Here is a 21,264-nt window from a genome sequence, read left to right on the forward strand (position 1 = left end):
GGGCATTATAATATTAATTTATTTATCTCAACAGAGGCTGCCTTTGGGTAGAGACTTGCATAGCCTTACATCTTATTGGTAGACTGATGTCATGGGATCAGTGACATTAGGGGATATGCCTTACTTGGGACCAGTGTTCCCTCTAAGCTGAGTTAGTGTGAGCTAGCTCACAGTTTTTTAGCCTCCAGCTCACACATTTTTGTCTTAGCTCAGGAAGAATGGCTCCAGAGCAAACGAATTGATGCAGTAGCCAAATTGCTCGCTCACAACTTTAATGCCAGTAGCTCACAAAGTAGAATTTCTGCTCACAAGACTCCACAGCTTAGAGGGAACATTGCTTGGGACGTACTGCATTTTAACATGCTCAATGCCCTGTTGACCTCAAAGGGAGAATGGGAAGTTCTAGAGTTACCCCTTTGACTTTCTTCTCTTTCTAACCTTGGGTGCGCGTTTCTTCTGATCGGGATGGAGAACTATGTCAGGATTCAGCCCCTTTCTCCTTATCTTTATACTCGTTTTGCTGGTTTGGTCTATACAACATTTTTTTCTTCTAGTTGCATGTATGATGAAGTGGCATGGCTCAGATGTAATTATTTATTACATGAATAAGCATGGAGAATACCTGAACTTGGATGTTCCTTATCTCTTCCCTTTGCACTTAGCTCAATAACAAAACACTTCTGCTGTCATAAAAAACATTATTCTATCCAAACCACAAGTAAACCTCCCTCTTCCTCCAAACCCAGGTTAAACCAGAGTTGTCATCTTAGTTTGGAGGCAGGAGAACAATTCGTAGTTTCAGATGTAACTGCTAACTCTGTTTTGCTGTGAAAGCAAAAGTGTTTAATTTGGCTGCAGTGTGGGAGATTGAGAGAAGCTTGTGAGCCTTAAGACACCTCCAGGTTCATTCATGTAATGTTGGTGCAAGAGTTGGTTCCAGTGTACAGAGGTTGAAGAAAGAGACTGTTCCGCCACATGTCTGTTCTGAGGATTTAATCTCTAAGATTGATGCTCTCCTTCCCTTTATTTGTTCGCTTGCTTATTTAAAATGTTTCTATCCTACTTTATCTCCTCAGTCTCAAGCCAGCTAATAATGCAGCAGCCAGTTTGTGAAGACACAAATTATAACATCCAAACTGACAAAATTAAAACACAGATTAAAATGCACAAATTACAAGTTTAAAAGCACTCAAGATATAAAAGAAGCGGGAAGAACAGACATTCACAGCAAGCCCCAAATGTCCTTTTTTGTTCTAATTTAAGATGTATTAGAGTATCAGACGTGATCATACTTGCAGATGTGTTTTGTTCACTTAAAATGTTTATTGTTAACTCAATGTTGCTTTTAATAAAAATTGTAATTAAAAAAAATAAATAAATAGCTGTATATTTAAACAAAAGCTGAACATAACATTTTCCTGGTTTTTTTTCCCCAGGTCTCCGGCAAGAATATGCAGCTACTGCTTCTCGGCGCAGTTCTGGTTCTTCATGCAGTTCTATGAGGCGAGGTACCTTTAGTGACCAAGAACTTGATGCACAGAGCTTAGAGGATGATGAAGACAGCTGTCACCACGCGGTGCATCCGGCTGTGAACCGATTCTCTCCGTCACCACGCAACTCACCACGGCCTTCCCCAAAGCAGTCTCCGAGGAATTCTCCCAGGTCACGTTCGCCCGCTCGAGGAATTGAGTATAGTAGAGTGTCACCCCAGCCAATGATTAGCCGCTTGCAACAGCCTCGTCTTTCTCTTCAAGGCCATCCCGCTGATTTACAGACTAGTAATGTCAAAAACGAAGGTAAAGGGCTTTGTCTCAAATGTTGCGCACAAAGCATTGAAGTCGTGGTGGTGGTGGCCGCCTAGTAAGTAGATTGCTTAGTACGTAGTATTTAAAACCAGCTGCATGGTGTGGCATTACTCCTGAATTGCTGAGAAATGTGCAAGAAAAAAGTAAAACAAGTGCCTTGACTATTCTTTTCATTAGGGCAGCTGGAAATCAATCAGCTGAGTGAGTAATACAAAAACCTTATTGGGTTTCAGAGAAACGTAGACTGTCGCCATTCTGTGGTTGCATAATTTTAAATTTCTGCTAAGGCTGAAAAGTCCATCTGAAAGGCAAAATACCCAGCCAATGAAGAGCCTCAAGGCTATGAGAATGGTTATTTGCTCCCGGACAATTAGTACTCCCGTTGTAATTTTTGTCCAATTAATGTTTCAGTGGGAACAAAACGAGCAACGTCAACTGTTGCTGTTCTGAGATGGTACCGATGAAGAAATGTACTATGTGATTATGCAGGAAAAATGTGTGAACTGCTTAGCTAATAAAGTGGGGTTGATTGTTATCTTCTAAAACGTACGTACAGGAGAGGTCCTTTTTAATATGTGGGCTTACAGCGTTCACAGATTTAACAAATTGTTCTTATTTGTAAAAACTGAAAACTTGTCAGATATGCTACAGACATGACAGCTTCAGTACTTTACATTTAGTTTTAAGTCACTTTTCTCTGGCAGTAACTCCATATGTTCAAAGGCAAGCCAATGTAACGAGAATAGTTTCTAGTGAGATGCAGAGCTGTAATGAAGATATCAGTAAGATCTGAGAGACATACATTTTAAGGTTAAAATTCAGTCTTTACTTCCCTCTAGGAAACATTACTGAAGGTTTAAATTATATACTGCCATCACTGAATTTCAGTCTTTTTTAAAAAATTGAGAAATTATGTAGAGGTTATCTAAATGTACTTGAAGGAGAAACATTAACTGACCAAATCTGTTCATAAGATTGTCTCTAAAATGTTCCTCTCTTCCTAAATAAGGTTTCCAAGTAGATTTTTCCAAGGAAAGAGAATTAGCAGTATTCCTGTTAGAAAATGTTCCTCTCTTCCTAAATAAGGTTCCCAAGTAGATTTTTCCAAGGAAAATTAGCAGTATTCCTGTTAGAACTGGTTGAGCAATCCCTAAAATTAGAAATTCATTAACAACAAAACGCTACGGTACTTACTGTGACAACATTTTTATTTACTGGATATTACAGTTTTATATGGTGCTTCATGAAGTATGTAAAACTAGCATCTGCTTGGTGTCCACTGAACTTGGCTTTCTACCTGTTGTGGAGGATTCCAAATTGAGTCTGCACAGGGAGACGGCATCGACCATATTTGGCACTGTTGTTTTTCTGTTGTTGTTGGATGTCCCTTTTTGGCTCTTCACCTGCTTTACATATCTTGAGGCATGTCTTCAGATACCTTGCACTGCTAACTCTGCTTTGTGGAAGGGTTGTGGGGCGGGGGCGTGGATCAAACCGGTGTGCTGTTGAGAAAGGGTGGCTGTAAGTGCTTTCATTCACTTGGCTCTTCGAGGCTTCCATTCACATCCCTGTTCATTCCCATGCCCTTGTCCTAATGCTTTTCCTGAGTTCTGTACATCCCGTGCTCCAAGAGATCACAGCTAATTCTGCATGTTGCTAAAGGACTGTTTAGGCAGGGATGGCCTTGGGAGCTGAGACCTTGTAAAGGCAGATTCAGTAGCCTGCTTTCTCTTCCCCAGACTTGTGCCCCCATATAAGCTACTGATCAATTGTATCTGATCAATTAGAAACTTATGAACAAGACTCAAGCAATGTATAGATTATACCATTTCAGAGACATGAAGGTGGTATGATAGAGGTATTGTTTCTCATAGTATATGCATTCATTTTTTTCATTTATACACTCTGGTTAAGTAGGCTTTGTTTTTTCCCCGTAGAGCTTCAAAAAAACCCATAGTTTTTCTGAATAGCTGGCTATTTTCTGAACCTCAGCGTAGTGGAATAACTTTTTAGACTGTAATAGATACCTCTCTCGCAGAAGTCTAATGGAAAAGAGTTCATAGTTATTGCAGGGAAGGGTGTGTTCCTTTATGGATTTGTTCTTTTACTGGATCTTCTGAAATTCCATCCATTTGTAGTGGGAGAGGCTATTGATTAACCTTTCCAAACCTTAGAGAGGGTCTCTTCATGGAGGAATGGGTCTCCCATTCTGCCCTGGCTGGCTTGCTTATTCTCTTGCCACCAGTTGCTTGATGTCCTTTCAGGCGTCCTGCTTGTGATTAACTCCAGTAGCTCTTGCCACAGTGCCGTGGAAGAAGAGAGTGTGCAGGGTGCATGGAATAGAGACCCAGAACAGAAACTAAGCTGGAGTGTTAAGAAGGTGAATAGTAGTAATATGGGCTAGGCTGGCTGCTGCAGCTGCTCTAGATCAGGAAAGGGACAAGAGTTCATGTCCTGCAAAGGCCGTGCCACAGACGTCCCTTTTGGGGCGGGTAGGCAGCCCAGGTTCTAGAAAGCCACAAAGGTCTCCAGGTTACCTTGGTTGCCGACCTTTAGTTCACCAGAAAAGAGGGGCGATCCATTAATAGGATTATTCTGCTGTCGAATAAAAGATGATCTGAAGCATTGCATCCTTTTTGGTTTTCATTGGGCTCAGTAGTCACAAACTGTAACCACAAACTATAACGTAACACAGAAAATATAGGTAGCGGTTTTTAAGGAACAAGCATGGATAAGAAAATACTTCAGACTCCTCAGCGTCATTTCAGGCTCTCCACCTTTCTTCGGGGGGAAAGGTCCTTTTTATAAGCACAAGCAGAACTGTTCTAGGTTCTGAACTGGCAAAAATAACTTCAAGCCACAAGGGCAGTTTTCACAAAACGGCATCCTGACTCTGCACACTACACAGGTATCTGTTCCTCAGAAATGTAGGCATAGTTCACCAAGCTGAAGACTGAAGGGTGTCTCTTGGAATTTAGTTTGGAAACCTTTTGAGGCTTAGCAAGACGGTATCTGTCACAGCCATCAAAGCAGGTAGCCAGTACAGGTTTTGCTTGCTTGCTGCATTTTATGGCTCTCAACTGCTCTATTATAGCAAAAGTAATAATGTTACTGAAGAACAAAGCTTTGCTACTGTTCTATAAGTTTGGCTAGCATTTCTCATGCTTTCTTGCATGCACACATGCCCATGTGCCAGTATTAAGTGGCTTTTTGAAAGGGAAGAGGGGAAGTGCCTGAGAAACTGGCTGGAGAAACACTCAAGCTTGAGATTCCCCCAAAGGTGAGAAGGGAAATTGCCTCCTTCTCCCCTGACAGGCTGCTGCATTGTTGTTTAGTTTAACTCATGGAGTACCCAGCATGCTGAATGCTGGAGTAAGAGGCAATTTCTGATCTGGGGAAGATGGGATCCTCACTAAATCAAAAAGGAGAATGGCTCACAGTGGAAATAGTGGCTGCTGCTGTTTGGCCATAAAGGTGCCAGTATCCTCTCCGTTGTGATGATCCCGTATGTTTCCCAGACACTACTTTTGTAAGCCGCCGTGGTGTTTTTTTTCCCTGGCAGTGGGTCCTGCCCTCCGTTATAGTAGCAGCATAATTGCATGGGATAGGAGGGTGACCAAATGAATGGACTATGTTTATGTGCATGCTAGTTAAAAAAAATGTTACCTTCTAAAAAATAAAGTCCAGGCATATTTTCTTCACCGGGATGAGCAGAGCTACTTTCTCACTCTTGCTTGCATTCTTTCCCCTTCATTTCCCTTTTGTTGCCCCCAAAAGCATGGAAATGCCAACAACCAACAAGAAATGTTGCCAAGGGCCAAACCAGACAGAGTGCAGTATGTCTGCGATTGGGTTTACCAACATTTTAGTTTTAACTTAAAGGCAAAGATGATTGGGTAGGTGAACTGAATTGGGCTAGTGGTGCTGGAGAGGGTTTTTTTTAGCCTATTCTTCCTGTGCGTGTTCCCCCAGTCTCCCTCCCCCTCCACTCAGCTGCTATTAGCATTGGTGTGGAAAAAGGTCATTTTTCCCTTTAGAGGAACTAATAGTAGCTTCAGGGAGATTTGGGTCAGGAAAATGGCACAAAGGGAGATTTAAATTATTCTTCTCCAGTATCTGTATCCCTTAGTCAAGTTGGTGAGCCCGCAGAGCTGTATCTCATTTAGCTTGGTCCAAACTCAAACCACACAGTAAATGTACAACTGGTATGTGGTAAAGCATGGAAAATTTGTTCCACCTAATCTGTTTGAAGAAAACAAATCCTCTTTAGCCTTAGAGCGACATCAAAAGCTGCCAAGGAAGCTCAACACCTTTACTATCAGTCTGTTGAAAGAGAGATTATCTGCACTCGTATTCCTTAATTGGGATGACTGATTTGGTGACAGGCCACCTATATCTTAATAAAGCAAGATTCATCCATAGCTATTTTTGGTACTGGTTGGACTGATGGAAGCTCGGGATGTCGTGTTCTTCAGAAGGGCATCTTCTTAACGTTAGGCCCTCCTGCAGCCATCGAGATCAGGTTATGCAATTTATCATTAGTTTGTCAACAGAACTTGCTAATTAATCTCATACACGACTTGTTACCTAAATATTCCTTGGCATTTACATAGTATGATCAGTTTTCTAAGAATTTTTACATGACATACAACTATTTTTTAATCTAGCCATTTACAGGAGCAAATACAGTAAACGAACCCCACTGAAAAATCACCACTGATTTTAATGTGATGTTCATTGGGTTGTCCATGTCTAAAACATTTTTTCAGTTTTGGCTGGATAGAATATTTAATACCCTCTCTGATGATAATTTGGCTAAATAGCTGCTGTGTTCCATCTTGGAGGGGAATGCTAGTTAGTTATGTCAGGCTATATTAGATAGAAAGTATCAAATCCTACAAATCCTAAATACTTTTTAGCTAATGCAAGTGTTTAATTTGGAAATTAGGGATGGCAGGCATTTCTTAGATAAATTAATACTTATCGATAGAAACATTCATGTCCCCATTTCTCTGTATTATATCTCACAGGCTAACAGTCTGATTTCCATACCTTAAATCCTAACTCCCATGCCAGAAACCAAAAGTTTAGCATTATTTTTTTCTGTCTCCTGCCAATGCTTCAGGGCAGTTTACAATATTTTTTAAAATTAAACAACACAGGAATAATCAAAAGAGTTATTAATTAAAGAAGTCAAGTTAGAAATGACAAAACATAATCACAAACTATAACATGATACAGAAACAAAAATATCACACTTAATTAGTTTCTTTAATATAATTTTGGTAATATTGCAGGGTCGCCATTAGTTGGAAGAAACTTGACGTAACTTAACGCACATACAGTATATTGCTAGGCAGTCATATTTATGTTATGCATGTTTGTGGCAAATTTGGTTTTTCTCAGGACGCTTGGACTTTGGATCACCAAGGTTGGTATTATGGTTGAGCCTTCTGCATCAGATGGTATGTTGTGGTGTTCTTATCTTTTCTCAATACAGAAAAACTAAGGCGTAGTCTTCCAAACCTATCCAGGACATCTAACATCCAAGTTGAGTCTGTGAAAAACAGTAGAAGTGACTCAAACTTTCAAGTGCCAAATGGAGGAATACCTCGTATTCAACCTCAACCCTCAGCCAGTAAGTATCTTTACAGTGATGCTGTAAACACTGCTTCTAAAAGTCGGCTGCAAAGAGTAGCTATGTGTTTACAGTTTCATGGTAAAGGAATTAGATATTTCATGCTAGTGATGATCATTTGGCCAAATCTAATATATCTTAAGCAAGTGAGGCGTTTTCCAAGTGCAGCTCTTAATGATGACGTGTGTACGGTGCTGTCATTAGTTACTTCTAATTGTCAATATGATACTTTACACTTTGGTGGTTTTCTACATGGAAACCAGCAATCCTTTGGTTAATCATTCTATATAAGCATTGGCTTTTTAAGCAAACAACACTGCTCATTTTTATGTAAATGATGTCTGATTTTCATTATCAAACAATATCCCTAAGCAAGGAATTGTATACTGAATTGCCTCCTGCTATGCAGCAACACACTATTTTGTTCCTTCGTTATGAAAATGTGAATAATTGAAATTTTATTATGGCATCCAGCCAGAGCAATCCAAACACCCCAGCAAGGGGTGAAGATGTGGAGATTTGTCAGGTTTCCATCTTACCGGTACCTAATATCAGTGTTACACACTATCTGTTGTGTTATTCTGATATAAATAGAAAACTAAGATTTTATTACCTATGATAAGCCCCTTCATTTTTATAATTTGATATGTATTACTCATGATATTTAAAATAAAAAATTAACATGAAAAAAGACCCTATGATAAGTCCCTTCAACAGATGGGAGGCTGAAAGTACTGATGTCAGACATAAAGTTTAGCTGCTTTGTGTGTATGTCAGACCAAAAGGAGAAATATAAATTTTAAAAGTAGTTGGGATTTCGTATTGGTGGACAATATTTATGCTCAAGAACTGATTGGAGAAGCCCCTTGTATAAAGGTATAAAACTCCATACATTTATAGCTGTAAGCATCAGTCACCTGAATGAGAGATGATTATGATTTCATTTCCGTCTTGAGTCTCCATGAGAAAGGTGAACTATAAATGAAGTAAACTAAAATATTTTTAAAGTAATATTGTTATGTGGAAGATGTTTTTACTTTTAAGCTTTTTCCAGTGGGGGGGGGGAACACACTCAGTACTGCCTTCCCCTCCCCCGGGTAAATTTTAAATTACTGTATGTAATCCATTGAGCTGATCATAGTAACATGACTGTGGGATCAAAGGCTAATAGCAAGCCCTTGTTCAAACATGCTGCTTTGCTAATAGCCAAGATGGTAAGGACTAAGGAATTTTGCATAACCTTGGGCATATACTCATTGCCAGATAACCAGCCTGTTCTTAAAGGAACTTGGTTTAAGGGTGTGTTATCAGAAATATCAATCTGACTTTTCAGTTCCTGTGCATAATTTCCTTTGTTTAAGAAAGGGGTACAAAGCTTGTCGTCTTTTACACAAAAACCTTCATAAAATGACTATATATTTTAGGACTAAATTTTATTTTGGAAGGAACACACAAATGTAACAGATATATCTTCTGACAGTTTTATGTACACAAGCCTTAATTTTTCCTATGTCTGTGCTTTGGTTTTCTGGGTCTTTACTGGATTTTTCGTCCTCAGACACTCCACGTGTTCTTTTCCTGAACTGCCACTCTGCATGAGCTTAACTTGGCAAGGTTGCTTTTGTTTCCACCTAAGACCAATTTTGCCTCGCTTGTTAACTCCTAATTTACACTTTGGGAAGCTGCAGTTGTTAATATTAGTGACCAGAAATGTATCCGTGGGTGTGTCATGATGGTTTAAACACAAACATTTCTCATTAACACACATAGCAGGGTCTAGAAAATTAATTATCACACCTTTGGAGCTGTCCATAGATAATGGAATTTGTTCACTTTCATTGCTTTCCACACTGTTCAGGCATTGTTTGCATTTCAGTTATGGATGAATTATAAATATTGTTACTTCCCAGAGTTCTTATCATCGACCCTACTTTCCCCCTTACTGAAAGTTGCCAATCTGAAGATAGCAGTTAATTCCACGTTACTCTGTACTTCTCTAGCGTTCTAAGGCGGAGAGGTACAGTTATCCATCCTTCTTTTGAACCAGATATGAGTTCAGAGAATGATGTCTGGGAAGCCAAGGTCTTGGTGAATGGTGTTTGTTATTGTAACCTTGCTCTGCATTCCATTGGTGTGCGTGGAAGTTAATATTAGGATTGTCACCTTTCTCCAGAGGTAGATAAAGCTGTCTGCTGTTTGCTTCAGTGGTTTGGAGGATCCAACCAGCTTTTCAGCTGATGAATAAGGAAGGGGGGATTCCCCTTTGACCACCCAAAAAGACTGTGCTGGGGGATCAAGGGACCTGCCGTGTGGGCCTGGTAGTAAGGAGGAGAATTGGGCAGGATTGAACTAAAACTTGCTGGATTCAACCCAGTAAATGGAAACTTACTTACATGAAGGCAGAGGTAAAATAACCCTGCCTGCTGCCTTCCAACCCTGATCAAGCTGATTTAAAGCTAATGTAGATGGTTATATAGTTATAGCTCAACTCAGTGCCTAGTGATTGGGTAATTAAATAACATGTCCCTGAGCATTTTCTGGGAGACATCTTAATAGTATCTCTCAAAACTTCTTTGTTTTGTTTTTTTACATATACTCTGATAGGTAATAGGAAAAGTCCTGTCCTTGTCCTATTTATTTATTTATTTATTTATAACACCAAACTGGCTCTCACCAAACTGGCTACGCCAAACAGGTTATATATAACTCCAATGTACCCTTTCAACATTTCAGGAAGAAGCTCTATTTAACAGGGGGAATTTTAATCTATACAGCCAATCAGAAGTCCTATTGCTGATACATGTTAACTGCATCAAGAGTAGTATTTGCAGCAAAGTGGAAGGTTGAGGGTTGTCCAGCTCTTGAGAACTGGATAGACAAAATGCAAGACTACGCAGTTATGGCAAAACTGACAAATTATATTAATCGGATACCGAAAGATGAATTTGGGAACAATTGGCGAGCTTTTTATGCTTACTACAATTAATCTTTGTGGTTATACATTTGAATGGTTTATTTGATAAATGCCAACTCTTATATTAAGAACATTATCCTTTGCAAGGTTTTTATTACAACAAATCATTGTTAAAATTGTATACAGAGTCAATGAGAATTTTCCTATGTTTTATTTTGAAATGAAAACACATTATGAGAAAATAGCAGAATATTCTGAGTAGGCTGTTATCATGGTTTACTAAGCCACCCTATTATACATCTATTTTTATAACAAATTTAGAGTCCACTGGCGCCTTTAAGACCAGCAGAGGTTGATTCGAGGTATAGGCTTTCGTGTGCAAAGCACACTTTTTCAAATGCAACGGAATGGGAGGCAAGGTTCAAACTTATAGACTTCTAGCCAGAGCAAGCAGGAAAGGTGTAGAAAGAAAGGAAGGTGATTTATTTAAAAACTCTTATTTAAAGTATTAAATAAAGGAGTGATGGACAAACTGTGCAGTCTGCCACCAACTGAAGGCACAGAACGGGGCGGGAGGAAAGCTTCATAGTGATGCAGCAGCAGCAGTGTGAAAAATATATTCATGAACAGTAAATGTAAAAGGGAAAAAGCACAGCATGTATTAGTTTATCACCATTGCAGGTTAAGCAGGCCTCTGCTGCCTCTTAGTTTCATCTCTGATTTTATTGTGTTTATACATTTATTCGCTATTAATATATACAACTTAGAATCAGTCTCCTTACCCTGAGGACTGGGAAGTAGTCACTGTAACACCAAGTATCTGTATTAGAGCCAGTCAGGGGTCATTTGGGGGGGGGGACGCCATCCCCCCGGGTGAGGTGCGGGAGGGCGGGGCCTGGAGCTCCCTGCTGGTGCCCACTGGAGGTCGCCGCCGGCTGTGGGGAGGACACACTTCCGGTGATGTCAGGGTGTGTGGCATATGCTAATGAGTTATGCTAATGAGTCCCCCTAGCTCTTTTTCTACGAAATGACCCCAGTGATATCTGTTCGTAACCTCTCTGGAGGCAGTGAGATCGCCTCAGTTTGTAAATTACACCAAACTATTCAGGATGGTGAAACAAACAATCTCCTCTAAATGGAGTAATTTTGTAACAAAAACATATGAAATTCAGTATAGGCACTTTGGGACAAAAATGTCTAACATTACACATATATGCTGATGGGGATCTCAGTTGGCTGTATCCGGGAATTAGCTTTGGTAGAAAGAAAGCTCTTTGAAAATCAGCTTTGTGCATTTGAAAGGGAAAATTCAATGCTAGTAATTATTGAGGGATTAAAAATAGGAAATAGAAAGCAACAAGTCTATAGTGTACCCACGTTTTGAAATACATATGATGCTGCTAGTCACTCCATCACAAGAATATGCTTCAAGTCTAGCAATGGTTGACAAAGATGATCTGTGTTTGGAGCATCTTTTTTGTGATTTTTGGCCTTACTAATTGGGGGGGGGGAGATTAAGGCTAGAAGGCATGATGAGGAGTTGTCAAATTATGTGGTATGGTGAACGAACAAAGAGAAATCATTCAGTGCACCAGAATTTGGGATCTCTTGAAAGTTACCAATTTACAGAAGGACATATGCATTCATGTAGTATGCAATTAATTTATGAAATTTGTTTTACAAAAATTTTACCCCACCTTTCTGCCCTTATAGGGGCACCAAGGCAGCTAACTAATTAAAACATACATAATAAAATACCATCTTGAAAGCCATTAAAATTCAGGATGGCATGTTAGATAATTTTTAAATGTGCACACACACACATTCATAGAAGGGAAACCTATCTAGTTTTTATAGTGATAAAAAGGAACCACCATGCTCAGAGAGGCAGTACACCTATGCTTCCCTCATGCTGGGTGAAAAATGGACAGCAGTTTCAGTCATGCTGTGCCTTGTGACCTTCCTGAATGAATCTGGGCTGGCCATTCGTGAAGACAGGCTAGTGTACTGGATGGACCTTTGATCTGGTCCAGCAAAGCTATCCCTATCTTCTGTATTGGTGGATTATGAACTGTATGTATTCATTTCTTAAAGAGAAGCCATAAGTTGAGTGCTTTGTGGCTGGTTATGTTGGGTAAATGTAGACTGTGGATCTTACATCCTATATTTGTGGTATAGGTTCTTACTGTAAATATTAAAGATCTAAAATGGATTTCTGATCACTGAAAGTTAATAACATATCTGAAAAAGTTACCACTTTGTGCTTCACCTTGACAGTTGTGGTTCACATAGTTCCCCCCCCCCTACACTATATTATTTGTATTTTTCTTACTTCATGCACATAGGGAAATTTTCTTCCTACTCTTGTTGAAGAGAAATGGGAAGGAAAATCAGAGAAGAATGAGAGGTGCTTGGTATATAAACTGTTCTGCACTTTCAAAAATGTAGCAGTTAATCTCCAGTGTTTAAGTTTTGCCGAGGGATTCTTCTTCTAGCACTGTTGCTCACTGTAGGCATAAATCTGGGTAAGTCCGATGGGCAGGCTCAGACTCTGAGGCCTGGTTCAGAGTGAACCCAGGTTAAAGAATCAGGCCACGGCATCATGTGCAGCCCCAGCCTTGCATGCAGTTCCCTTCCTCCCCCTCTACTCAAGTTGGCTGTTGTGTGAGCAGTACTAACCTGTGTTAAATGGACGCTGTATGTGCTCATAAAATTATGTGAAGAACGTGGCTTTAGTCAGGATTTTCAAGGTCTAGGATTGCCCTAGTTTCACTTTGAAGCAGGCCTTGCCCCCAGGTTCTCTAAATATTCTTCACGTTCTGATATGCCTGTACAGTTCTGACTTTATACTTTGGTGGGCTGCAGGTTGTCTGATACCTTGAGATACTGCCAGTTCCATCCTAAAAACGTTTTCCTTTGAATAAGCCCCATTGAATCTGCGTAGGTTTCTGAGTAGACCCGCTTAGGATTACTCTCTGCATCTTGTTTCAGTTGAGTGTTTTACCTCTGAGGCTTTGTGTCTTTCTGTCTTATGTTGAGGAGTTCAAACTTATTGTCCCATCTCAGTTTAACAAACTGCAGTGCTAGATTATTTGTCAAAAACTTTAAGAAAGCAAACATCCGGTCAGGAAAGCATACCTGAAAAATTAGCAGTCCACTATGATTTGAATTATTATTGTTTAAAGGGCCAGCTTTTCAGGGGAGAGGAATTTCTGGAGAAAGAAGTAACCTTCTAAATATGTATTTGAAATGAAACTGTGAATTGTCTCCTAGGTTGCAAATTAAATCTGGTCACTCACTGCATTGAATTTTCAGTATAACCCTGCACTGGTTTGGCTGTGGCACGTTTGGCTGGTGGCTGGTTCTCCTTTTGGGTGTGTGGACTATTTTGCCTTCCTCAGTTTTGGCCTGCAAGAAGCTTTTTGCCTGCTGAGACTCATAACACATTTTGTTGTACAAAGTTTCTGACACCACTTCGCTTCGCAATCCTTCACGATGTGGTGAGGATCACTTCTTTAAAAACAAAACTTCTTTTTCAACTGCTGCTACTGGAGCTATAACAGCTTTCAAAAACGTTTCCGCTGTTCATCAGGTTTTTTTTTTTGCTTCCTGGTGCTTCATAGGCAGATATAGTCCTAAAATCTAGTGAATTTTGAATTGTATCTCAAAGTCCTTATCTTCTGTCTTTAGACAAATATAACATGTCTTTGTTTCAACAGCTCTGCAAAGGCAGAAAAATTTGCCCCGTGTTGCCTTCAAAACCAAACAGCTACTTCATACTCCAGCTACCAAAGGAGGTAATTAGCTTATAGCCTCTTACTGAGCTCCAGCAAAACTCAGGGGGAAAACCCTTGGTTTAAACTTCTGCAACTCAAATTATGCATGTGGAGACTAACAATAAGCACATTTGTTGGTGAATACAATGTTGTAAGTTCTATACAGAGGTTGCTGCATTCTTCAGATGTTAGCTGTTAGAATCTTAAGATATGAGGGAAGGCTTTGATTCTTATGAAAGTGAACTCGAAAGTCCAAAATCTTATATAAGTTTAAAATTAATGAGAACCATTGCTTTAGGTTTATACAAGACTATTTTTTCTTAATAGGGGAAAGTAATGACCTTTGTGTCAGAATTTAATCACCTTTCTCCACTTTAGAAGCAAAGTTGAGTGGTATATATTAGTTCAGAGCACGCTCAATCAGTTGCTTTTCTTATAATAGCTTATATTTTTGGAGCTTTATGCCTAACTGATGGTGTCTTAATTGCAGGGCTTTGATCTGAAAAAGTTGGACACTATCTTAAAACATCAAAAACTATTGACTGATTCTTTTATTTTGATCAAAATCTGTCTTCTGTTGGTAAAACTCTCAACAATTTCAGCCATCAGAATAGTTAATATGGAACATAATTCAGATGGTTCTTTCTTGTTTTAAAGGAGTATGTATTTGGTATAGTCCTAACATTGCAAAATGCTCATCCATTTTTAGACAGCATCTTTCATTGTTGCCTTTTTTAAAAGTTGGCACTACCATACATTTTTCTTTGTAAATGATTTTGGAACAGCTGGCTGAAATTCTTCAGATCTGGAGATCTTGCATTCTTTCCAGAAATTAAGAGCTTCTTTTGGTTAGGCTGTTGGCTTAGGCAAACATTAAATCCATTATATTGTCAAGTTGTCAAGATTCTGAATAAAATACACCCACATGACTTCAATAAACCTGTGTTATAAACATATGGAACTGCCTTATACCAAGTCAGACTTTTGGTTCATTTAGGTCTGTACTCTGACTGGCAATTGCTGTCTAAGTTCTCATGCAAAAAAAGTCTTTCTTAATATCCATTACCTGAAACATTTTTGTCTGAAGTTGTCAGCAGTTGAACCTTCCACCTTATAAATGCAAAGTGTATGCTGCACCACTGAGTCACAACCCCTCCTTATAGGTGGAAGCTCCCTACACAGCAGGTGGAAGGCCCATTAACACTTTCTAGGTATGAGCCAGTACGATCCTGCTGGACCACTCTGCTGCTACTGTTGCACGTTTATAGGGTTGGATCCAGACATCCACAGATGTCATGGAAAGGAGTTGTGCTGCCATCACCTTTCTGGCACCCACTCACCCAACCAAAAGCCATTTCTGAGTATCAAGGGGACCTTCAAGAACAGCCTAAGGGTGTGGTATAAGAGAGTACAGTATGGAGGAGGCATTGAAATTACATCATTTCATTTTTGTTCCACTAGTAAAAAGTTCATAGAGCAATGTGGAAGCGGAATTTCTGCCAGTTTCCCCTTCGCATTACAGCTGCCCGTGATGCATCTCACAGAATTTCCAAGAGTCTCCCAATTTCTACAAGCAAAATTTCAGGGGAGGAAGGGGTGGTAGAAAAGATTCTTTCCATGAGCTACACGGCTCACCTCACCGTGATCTGGATCTTACCTAATATACATAATCTCTTTATGTAACTTGTATTTTTTTTCAAATTTCTAAGCAAGGTATTTTAAAGAGCACTTTGTTCTGACAAATATTTCCAAAAGCCCTTGCAAAATATACATGTAGCATCTTTCAAGGATCTTAGTACAGTTTGAAATTGCTCTTGTTTTTTAAGTGGGTTACACATTTGTTGTTAGTGAACTGGTTTGTCCAAGAACTATACAGAAGCAAGAGGCTGATTCTTGCTTCAAACTATGCTCCCTTCTTTTAAAGCAGGGATATGCCTGCCTTATAGATTTCACTTGTGATCTTTGGTCATCAAGGGCCATATACATAATGGGTTATCTTGATCTTTTCAGGATATCTCTAGGCTTCTGAAGGGTAGTACATAAAACTGCCTACTATGTATATTTTTTTTAGCTTCAGGTGGTGAGAAGGTAGTCAGATATTTCCTATGCTGTTGAAAGAAACTGTTGATAGAGAAAACTATTAAGCAAGAATATAATGACTTTCCCCAAGTCTGTTGTGTGGTGCGGTGAATCTGGTATCTGTTTGACTTCGTATAACGTACGAAATAACCAGTGACTTTTCCAGTGTTCGTGCAGGAATCTGAGAAAAGCCTTAGGTACAAGGTTTTAATCTTCATAAGGTATCACTTATCTTTTTCTGGGAAGAATTACTGTAACCATGTGTTCTTCCTGGGATCTTGGTGATTAAATAGATGTTGCAGCTAAGGAATATAGGTATCTCAGCTAATGTTCGAGTTCATCACTGATATGTTAACTACTTAAATGGAGTTGGTAACTATCTAGCATGAGACTAGGACTGGAAATTATTTCAGTGCTTTGTAGGTTACTGGCAAGTAATCAAAATTTTCCTTTAGGTTCAACACTACATCACATCTTCAGAAAAAGATAAATGTGTATAAATTCATATAGTCCTGGGTCTGCATACTGGGTCCATAGAGTGAAGGAATTCTTTTCCTCATATTTAAGCTGTAATGGAACTAAAAGAAGTATGTCATTGTTTGCTAACAAAGGATAAAAATGTGTTTATAGTACTGCTTATCAGATATAACCAGACTAGAGCTGTGAAGGCCTGGGGGGGGGGGCATTCCCAAGGCCTCCCCTCCCAATTTTCCCAATTGAAATATTGGGAGAACTGAAATAACTTCCTATAAAATGTTTTCTCTTTTAGAATGAGTGGATGTGGAATAGTTTCAAAGACAGGGGGCATGCTGTAGAAGATATATACAGCTCTTAAATCCAAGATGCATTTCAGCATCTAGAAGGATACCTAATCTTCATGAGTGGAGCATGCTGGGCTTTCACTGGCTTCTGTTGTCCTTTTGACATGACTTGTGCTTGACCTTGTAGTCAACATTTTCACCTCTCCCTCAAACCACCATGACAGACATACCATGACAGACTGAGTAACCAGTAGCTTATTGCTGTGCCTTGTTGGAGGGGGGAAAGATCAGAAAGAGGTGGAACAGAAATTGCACCAAAGCCTCAGACAAGATTCTAAAAGTTTCATTGAGTACAGAGCTCTCTAACTAGGTAGCAAAAATTAAGGTACATGTGTATAGGGTGTATCAGCTTGCAGTTTTCTTTCAAGTATTGCATATAGTTTGCTTATACAAACCTAAGGCATTTTTAACTTTTAAATTCCATAAATCCCAAAATTACATGTTTATATACTTTTATATACTAAGTTATAAATGATGCATTTGATATTGTTAAAGCAGTAAAATTAGCTTAGTTTTGATAGGACAGTAAATATTACATACTAGGGAAAAGGCCCGTTGTGGAAATAAATACAACGATCTCTAGAAACAGGCTCTGGGCGGGTGCCCCGGCCTTGGACACTCAGTGTCAATTTGCTGTGGCGACCTCAGCAGGGTATAATGACACTGAGTCCACCATTTTCTCCAGGGGAACTGATCTCTGCTACCTAAAGAACAGTTGTAATTTTGCATGATCTTCAGCCCTCACCTGGAGATTGGCAACAATGGTTCCCGAGAAGGGAATGGTTGGTTTGGAGGGTGGAGTCTATGGCTTTGTACCTGTCCGAGGTTCCACGCCTCCTGAAACTTCACCCTCTCCAGGCGCCATCCCTCACATCTCCAGGAATTTCCCATCTGGAGTTGGCAACCTTATATCCTTCCCAGCCAATCATCAACCTACCTTTATTTCCCCCTCTTCAGCTTTCCACCCCCCACACACCTGCAGCCTCCCCCGTGCTCTGAAACCCTGACTGCTACGTCACATTGGCTGTCATACGGGGGCCACCTCAGCAGCATATAAGGATACAGAGCCCACCATTTTCTCCAGGGGAACTGATCTCTGCCATCTGGAAAGCAGTTGTAATTCTGAGTGATCTCCAGCCCTCACCTGCAGATTGGACACATTTTACCTCAGAACAGCAAACTGTTTAGAATGTTAGAGGCAATAGCCAATCAAGTCACATATGCAAACGACCTCTGTGTTCCGAGGCAAAGGCCAATGAGGCTGCATATGCAAATAACCTCTCTGTTCTGACTGGCTATGGGGGGGGGAGGAACAGCAAACTGTTTAGAATGTTGGAGGCGAGACTCAAGCAATGCAGCCAGTGTGGATAGGGACAGATTCTGAGTGACACACCAGGGCGCCAACCAATTACGGAGCATGTGGAATGTTCTAAAGAAGTGCCACCACCATTCGGCTTTTATATATAAGGGAGATTTCCCCCCAAGTTTCCATTTTTTCCAGAAAAAAAGACCGAGTTTTTTCTGTGGTTTCAAAATTTCCAAGAATTGTATATCTCTAAATCAGGCATTTTTTCTATAGATTCTAACTCTAGTTTTTTGCACATTTGCCATCATCTTGTTCCTTTCGCTTTGTGCAGGATTTAATCATAGGAACGTGATAAAATAATGTCTCTTCATTGTGATCGTTCACAACGTAAGATGTTGTTTCTTAAATTGGTCTCTAGCTGTGATTGTAGGTGTTGCCATAGCACAATCATGTGTCTTCCAGGTCAATGGAACAAATCTAGTGGCTGCTGTTAAGCCATGTAGCAAAACAAAAATCCCAGGTGTCATTTACCAGATTGTTTAAAAACATGGTTTAATGAGCATTAGAAATCACATGACTGGCAATCATACTGTTTTGGGCCATGTTGTTTAACATCAGGGTTCCCACCCACCCCATGGACCTGCGATTCTTGACCATTTTGTCCACTGACTATAAAATAAGGAGGAATATGTTTGGCTTTCTCATGCCTCAGCTCTTTTGTTGCGTGGTTTTGGTCTGGTGTCTAATGGACAGTCTAGTTAAATAATCTTTGGGAAAGTTTCTTCATGCCCCATACTTCCATGCCAATGGCCTTTTAATAGGATCTTTTCATCCAGCATGAAATTTGGAAATTTGGCTGGGGATTACACCTTCTAGAACAAAAATTATCTAAATGTGCAAGGTCTTGAAACCCTAAGCAAGAAGCTGAAGTCTACCAGCACAGTGAGCCAGAATAATCCCCCATTCCCCCCCCCCCTGAGATTGTAATTTTATATTAAAATGTTCAAGGCTCTGAGGATGAAGCAGACCTACTTGGTCATTCATGAAGCATCACAGGTTTGCCATTTTCCTTCCCATAGTAGAATTTTGTTTTTGTATTGCCATAGCTTCTGAAGCTGTCTTCCTTTCCTCTTAAGAATGGATAACAGTTATTATCATTGCTAAGGTTCTTGGTACTATATTAATAGAGGTTGTCCTGGATTAACAACATCTTTTTGCTTCCTTGGGCCTGTGCCACATCAAGAAATTTAGACAGTGGTGTTTGGAATACTTCTCCTTGAGATGTTCAGTGTGCACTGTGTGATGTACTTTGGTTTGCTTTCCCTTCATATATTGGGAAGTTGCTTACTACTCAATAGTGGTGTGTGTGTGTGTTTGCCTGTTGGTTTAGGATTAGTCAAAGTACTTTTTGCATGCTTCCATTACCCTCCTGTTCCTTTGGGAAAGTCCTGCCTTGAGCAGAGAGCCAGAGTCCATGCGCCACATGAGTCTCACCTTAAAGTCAATGGTGCTGAAAAGGAGCAGAGTGAATATGCAGATGTTTTCTTTGCAGATGTGGGTATTGGTAGATGTTCTCTGGCAAAGACCTTGCGTTTTGAATAGAATTAACTAGGGAGTCTATTAATAACTGCATCATGCTGGTCATGGCTTGATTTCAAACAAAGAGATTCTTCTTTGAGCCACGTGCTGCTTCTTGCAAAGGCCTTTTTGTTCCAGCAAAGTTCACAGCTGTATGCAGTACGTTGGCAGTATGGTATGGTGATAACTGAAGTATTGTACAAAGTCAGCTTGGATGTGAAGGCCTATTGATAGAATAGCCTGGGTCATATGGAAAGAAAGGGGGACAGAATTTGTTTTTTATTTTAGAGGCTGCATTAACCTAGAGAAATCTCACAGATTTTCATCTTGCCATTTATTCATACAGCCCATCTATAAACATTGCTGTATTGTTCAGCGAGCTGTTGTCTTCATCTTTTGTGAGAAATCTCTCTTTGTATTGTGCTGGAGGTATACAATATTTCATTACAGGTTCAAGAGCTTTATAAACCTGCAGCTGCATATGAGAACACTCCCTTCATTTAGAAGTTCTTATAGTTCATGGAATTGTCTTTTCCAAAGCAACTCTTTCTGATTGCCCTTTTCAACCTCATACCCACTGTCAGTTCATCAGTGTCTTATGTCATAATGCTGCTATGAAATAACTCCCCCAGAAAATGTTCAAAGAAGAGTTACCATCTACATTTGTGTCTTTCTACAAAAACGCTTTTCTCCTTTGACTGATGTTTTATTTTAAAATTGTAGATTCAGGCTTCTTGTGTGATATCTTGCATAAGGAGCTCAGATCAGAAGAAATTTCTGTGTAGGAGTTTGAAGTATGCAGCTCACTTCCTTGGAACATTGGCCTATTGAAACATACACATTTCAGTGTGCTATAACAGTACTTCCTGGATCTCTTAAAGGGGTGGTGCTACATTATTGTCTGTGCAATTAGTCTGTTTCACTATGGTGAGTTTAATTGCCAGAAGATCATTTTTAATTTAGATTGTAAGTGTCCTGTGATCCCCCTTTCCCCAGTCACAGCACACTTACAATCTAAGGCTGCAGTCACACAGCCAGGAAAATGCGTGGGGGAAGCGTAGCTGTTTGCCCCGGGGAAAACTAAAGCGCGGTTGGGCGATCAGACCTCCCGTGGAGGTCCCGTGGAGATTCCATGGAGGTCCCGTGGTTAGGGAGAGGTGCGGATCACACAGAAGTGGGGCCTCAGGGCAAAGAAGCGGGGGCCGCGCACGAGGGAAGGCAAGGAGGGGGCTGCCAGAGACAGCTGGCCAAGCGGCGCTGGGGAGAGGAGGGGCCAGCTGGCGACTGAGGCAGGCAGGGGGTGGGCAGTAGTTCTGGAAGGGCAACAGTCCGGGGAGCCGGCCAGTG

At 40.2% G+C, this 21,264-nt stretch overlaps 1 protein-coding gene across 1 annotated transcript in view; it reads left to right on the top strand.

Annotated features, from left to right (window-relative positions):
* Window positions 1-21,264, top strand: part of SLAIN2 (SLAIN motif family member 2) — a gene marked incomplete at its 5' end in the record, with an annotated part of 43,278 nt that overhangs the window by 12,435 nt on the left and 9,579 nt on the right. The window contains 3 exons of the mRNA XM_015412865.1: window positions 1,437-1,796; window positions 7,306-7,443; window positions 14,077-14,154. Of these exons, the coding sequence (XP_015268351.1) occupies window positions 1,437-1,796; window positions 7,306-7,443; window positions 14,077-14,154 (576 nt within the window). The remainder of the gene's footprint in view (window positions 1-1,436; window positions 1,797-7,305; window positions 7,444-14,076; window positions 14,155-21,264) is intronic.

Source organism: Gekko japonicus, unplaced genomic scaffold (assembly GCF_001447785.1).
Source record: "Gekko japonicus isolate JY-2015 unplaced genomic scaffold, Gekko_japonicus_V1.1 scaffold1332, whole genome shotgun sequence".
NCBI lineage: Eukaryota > Metazoa > Chordata > Lepidosauria > Squamata > Gekkonidae > Gekko > Gekko japonicus.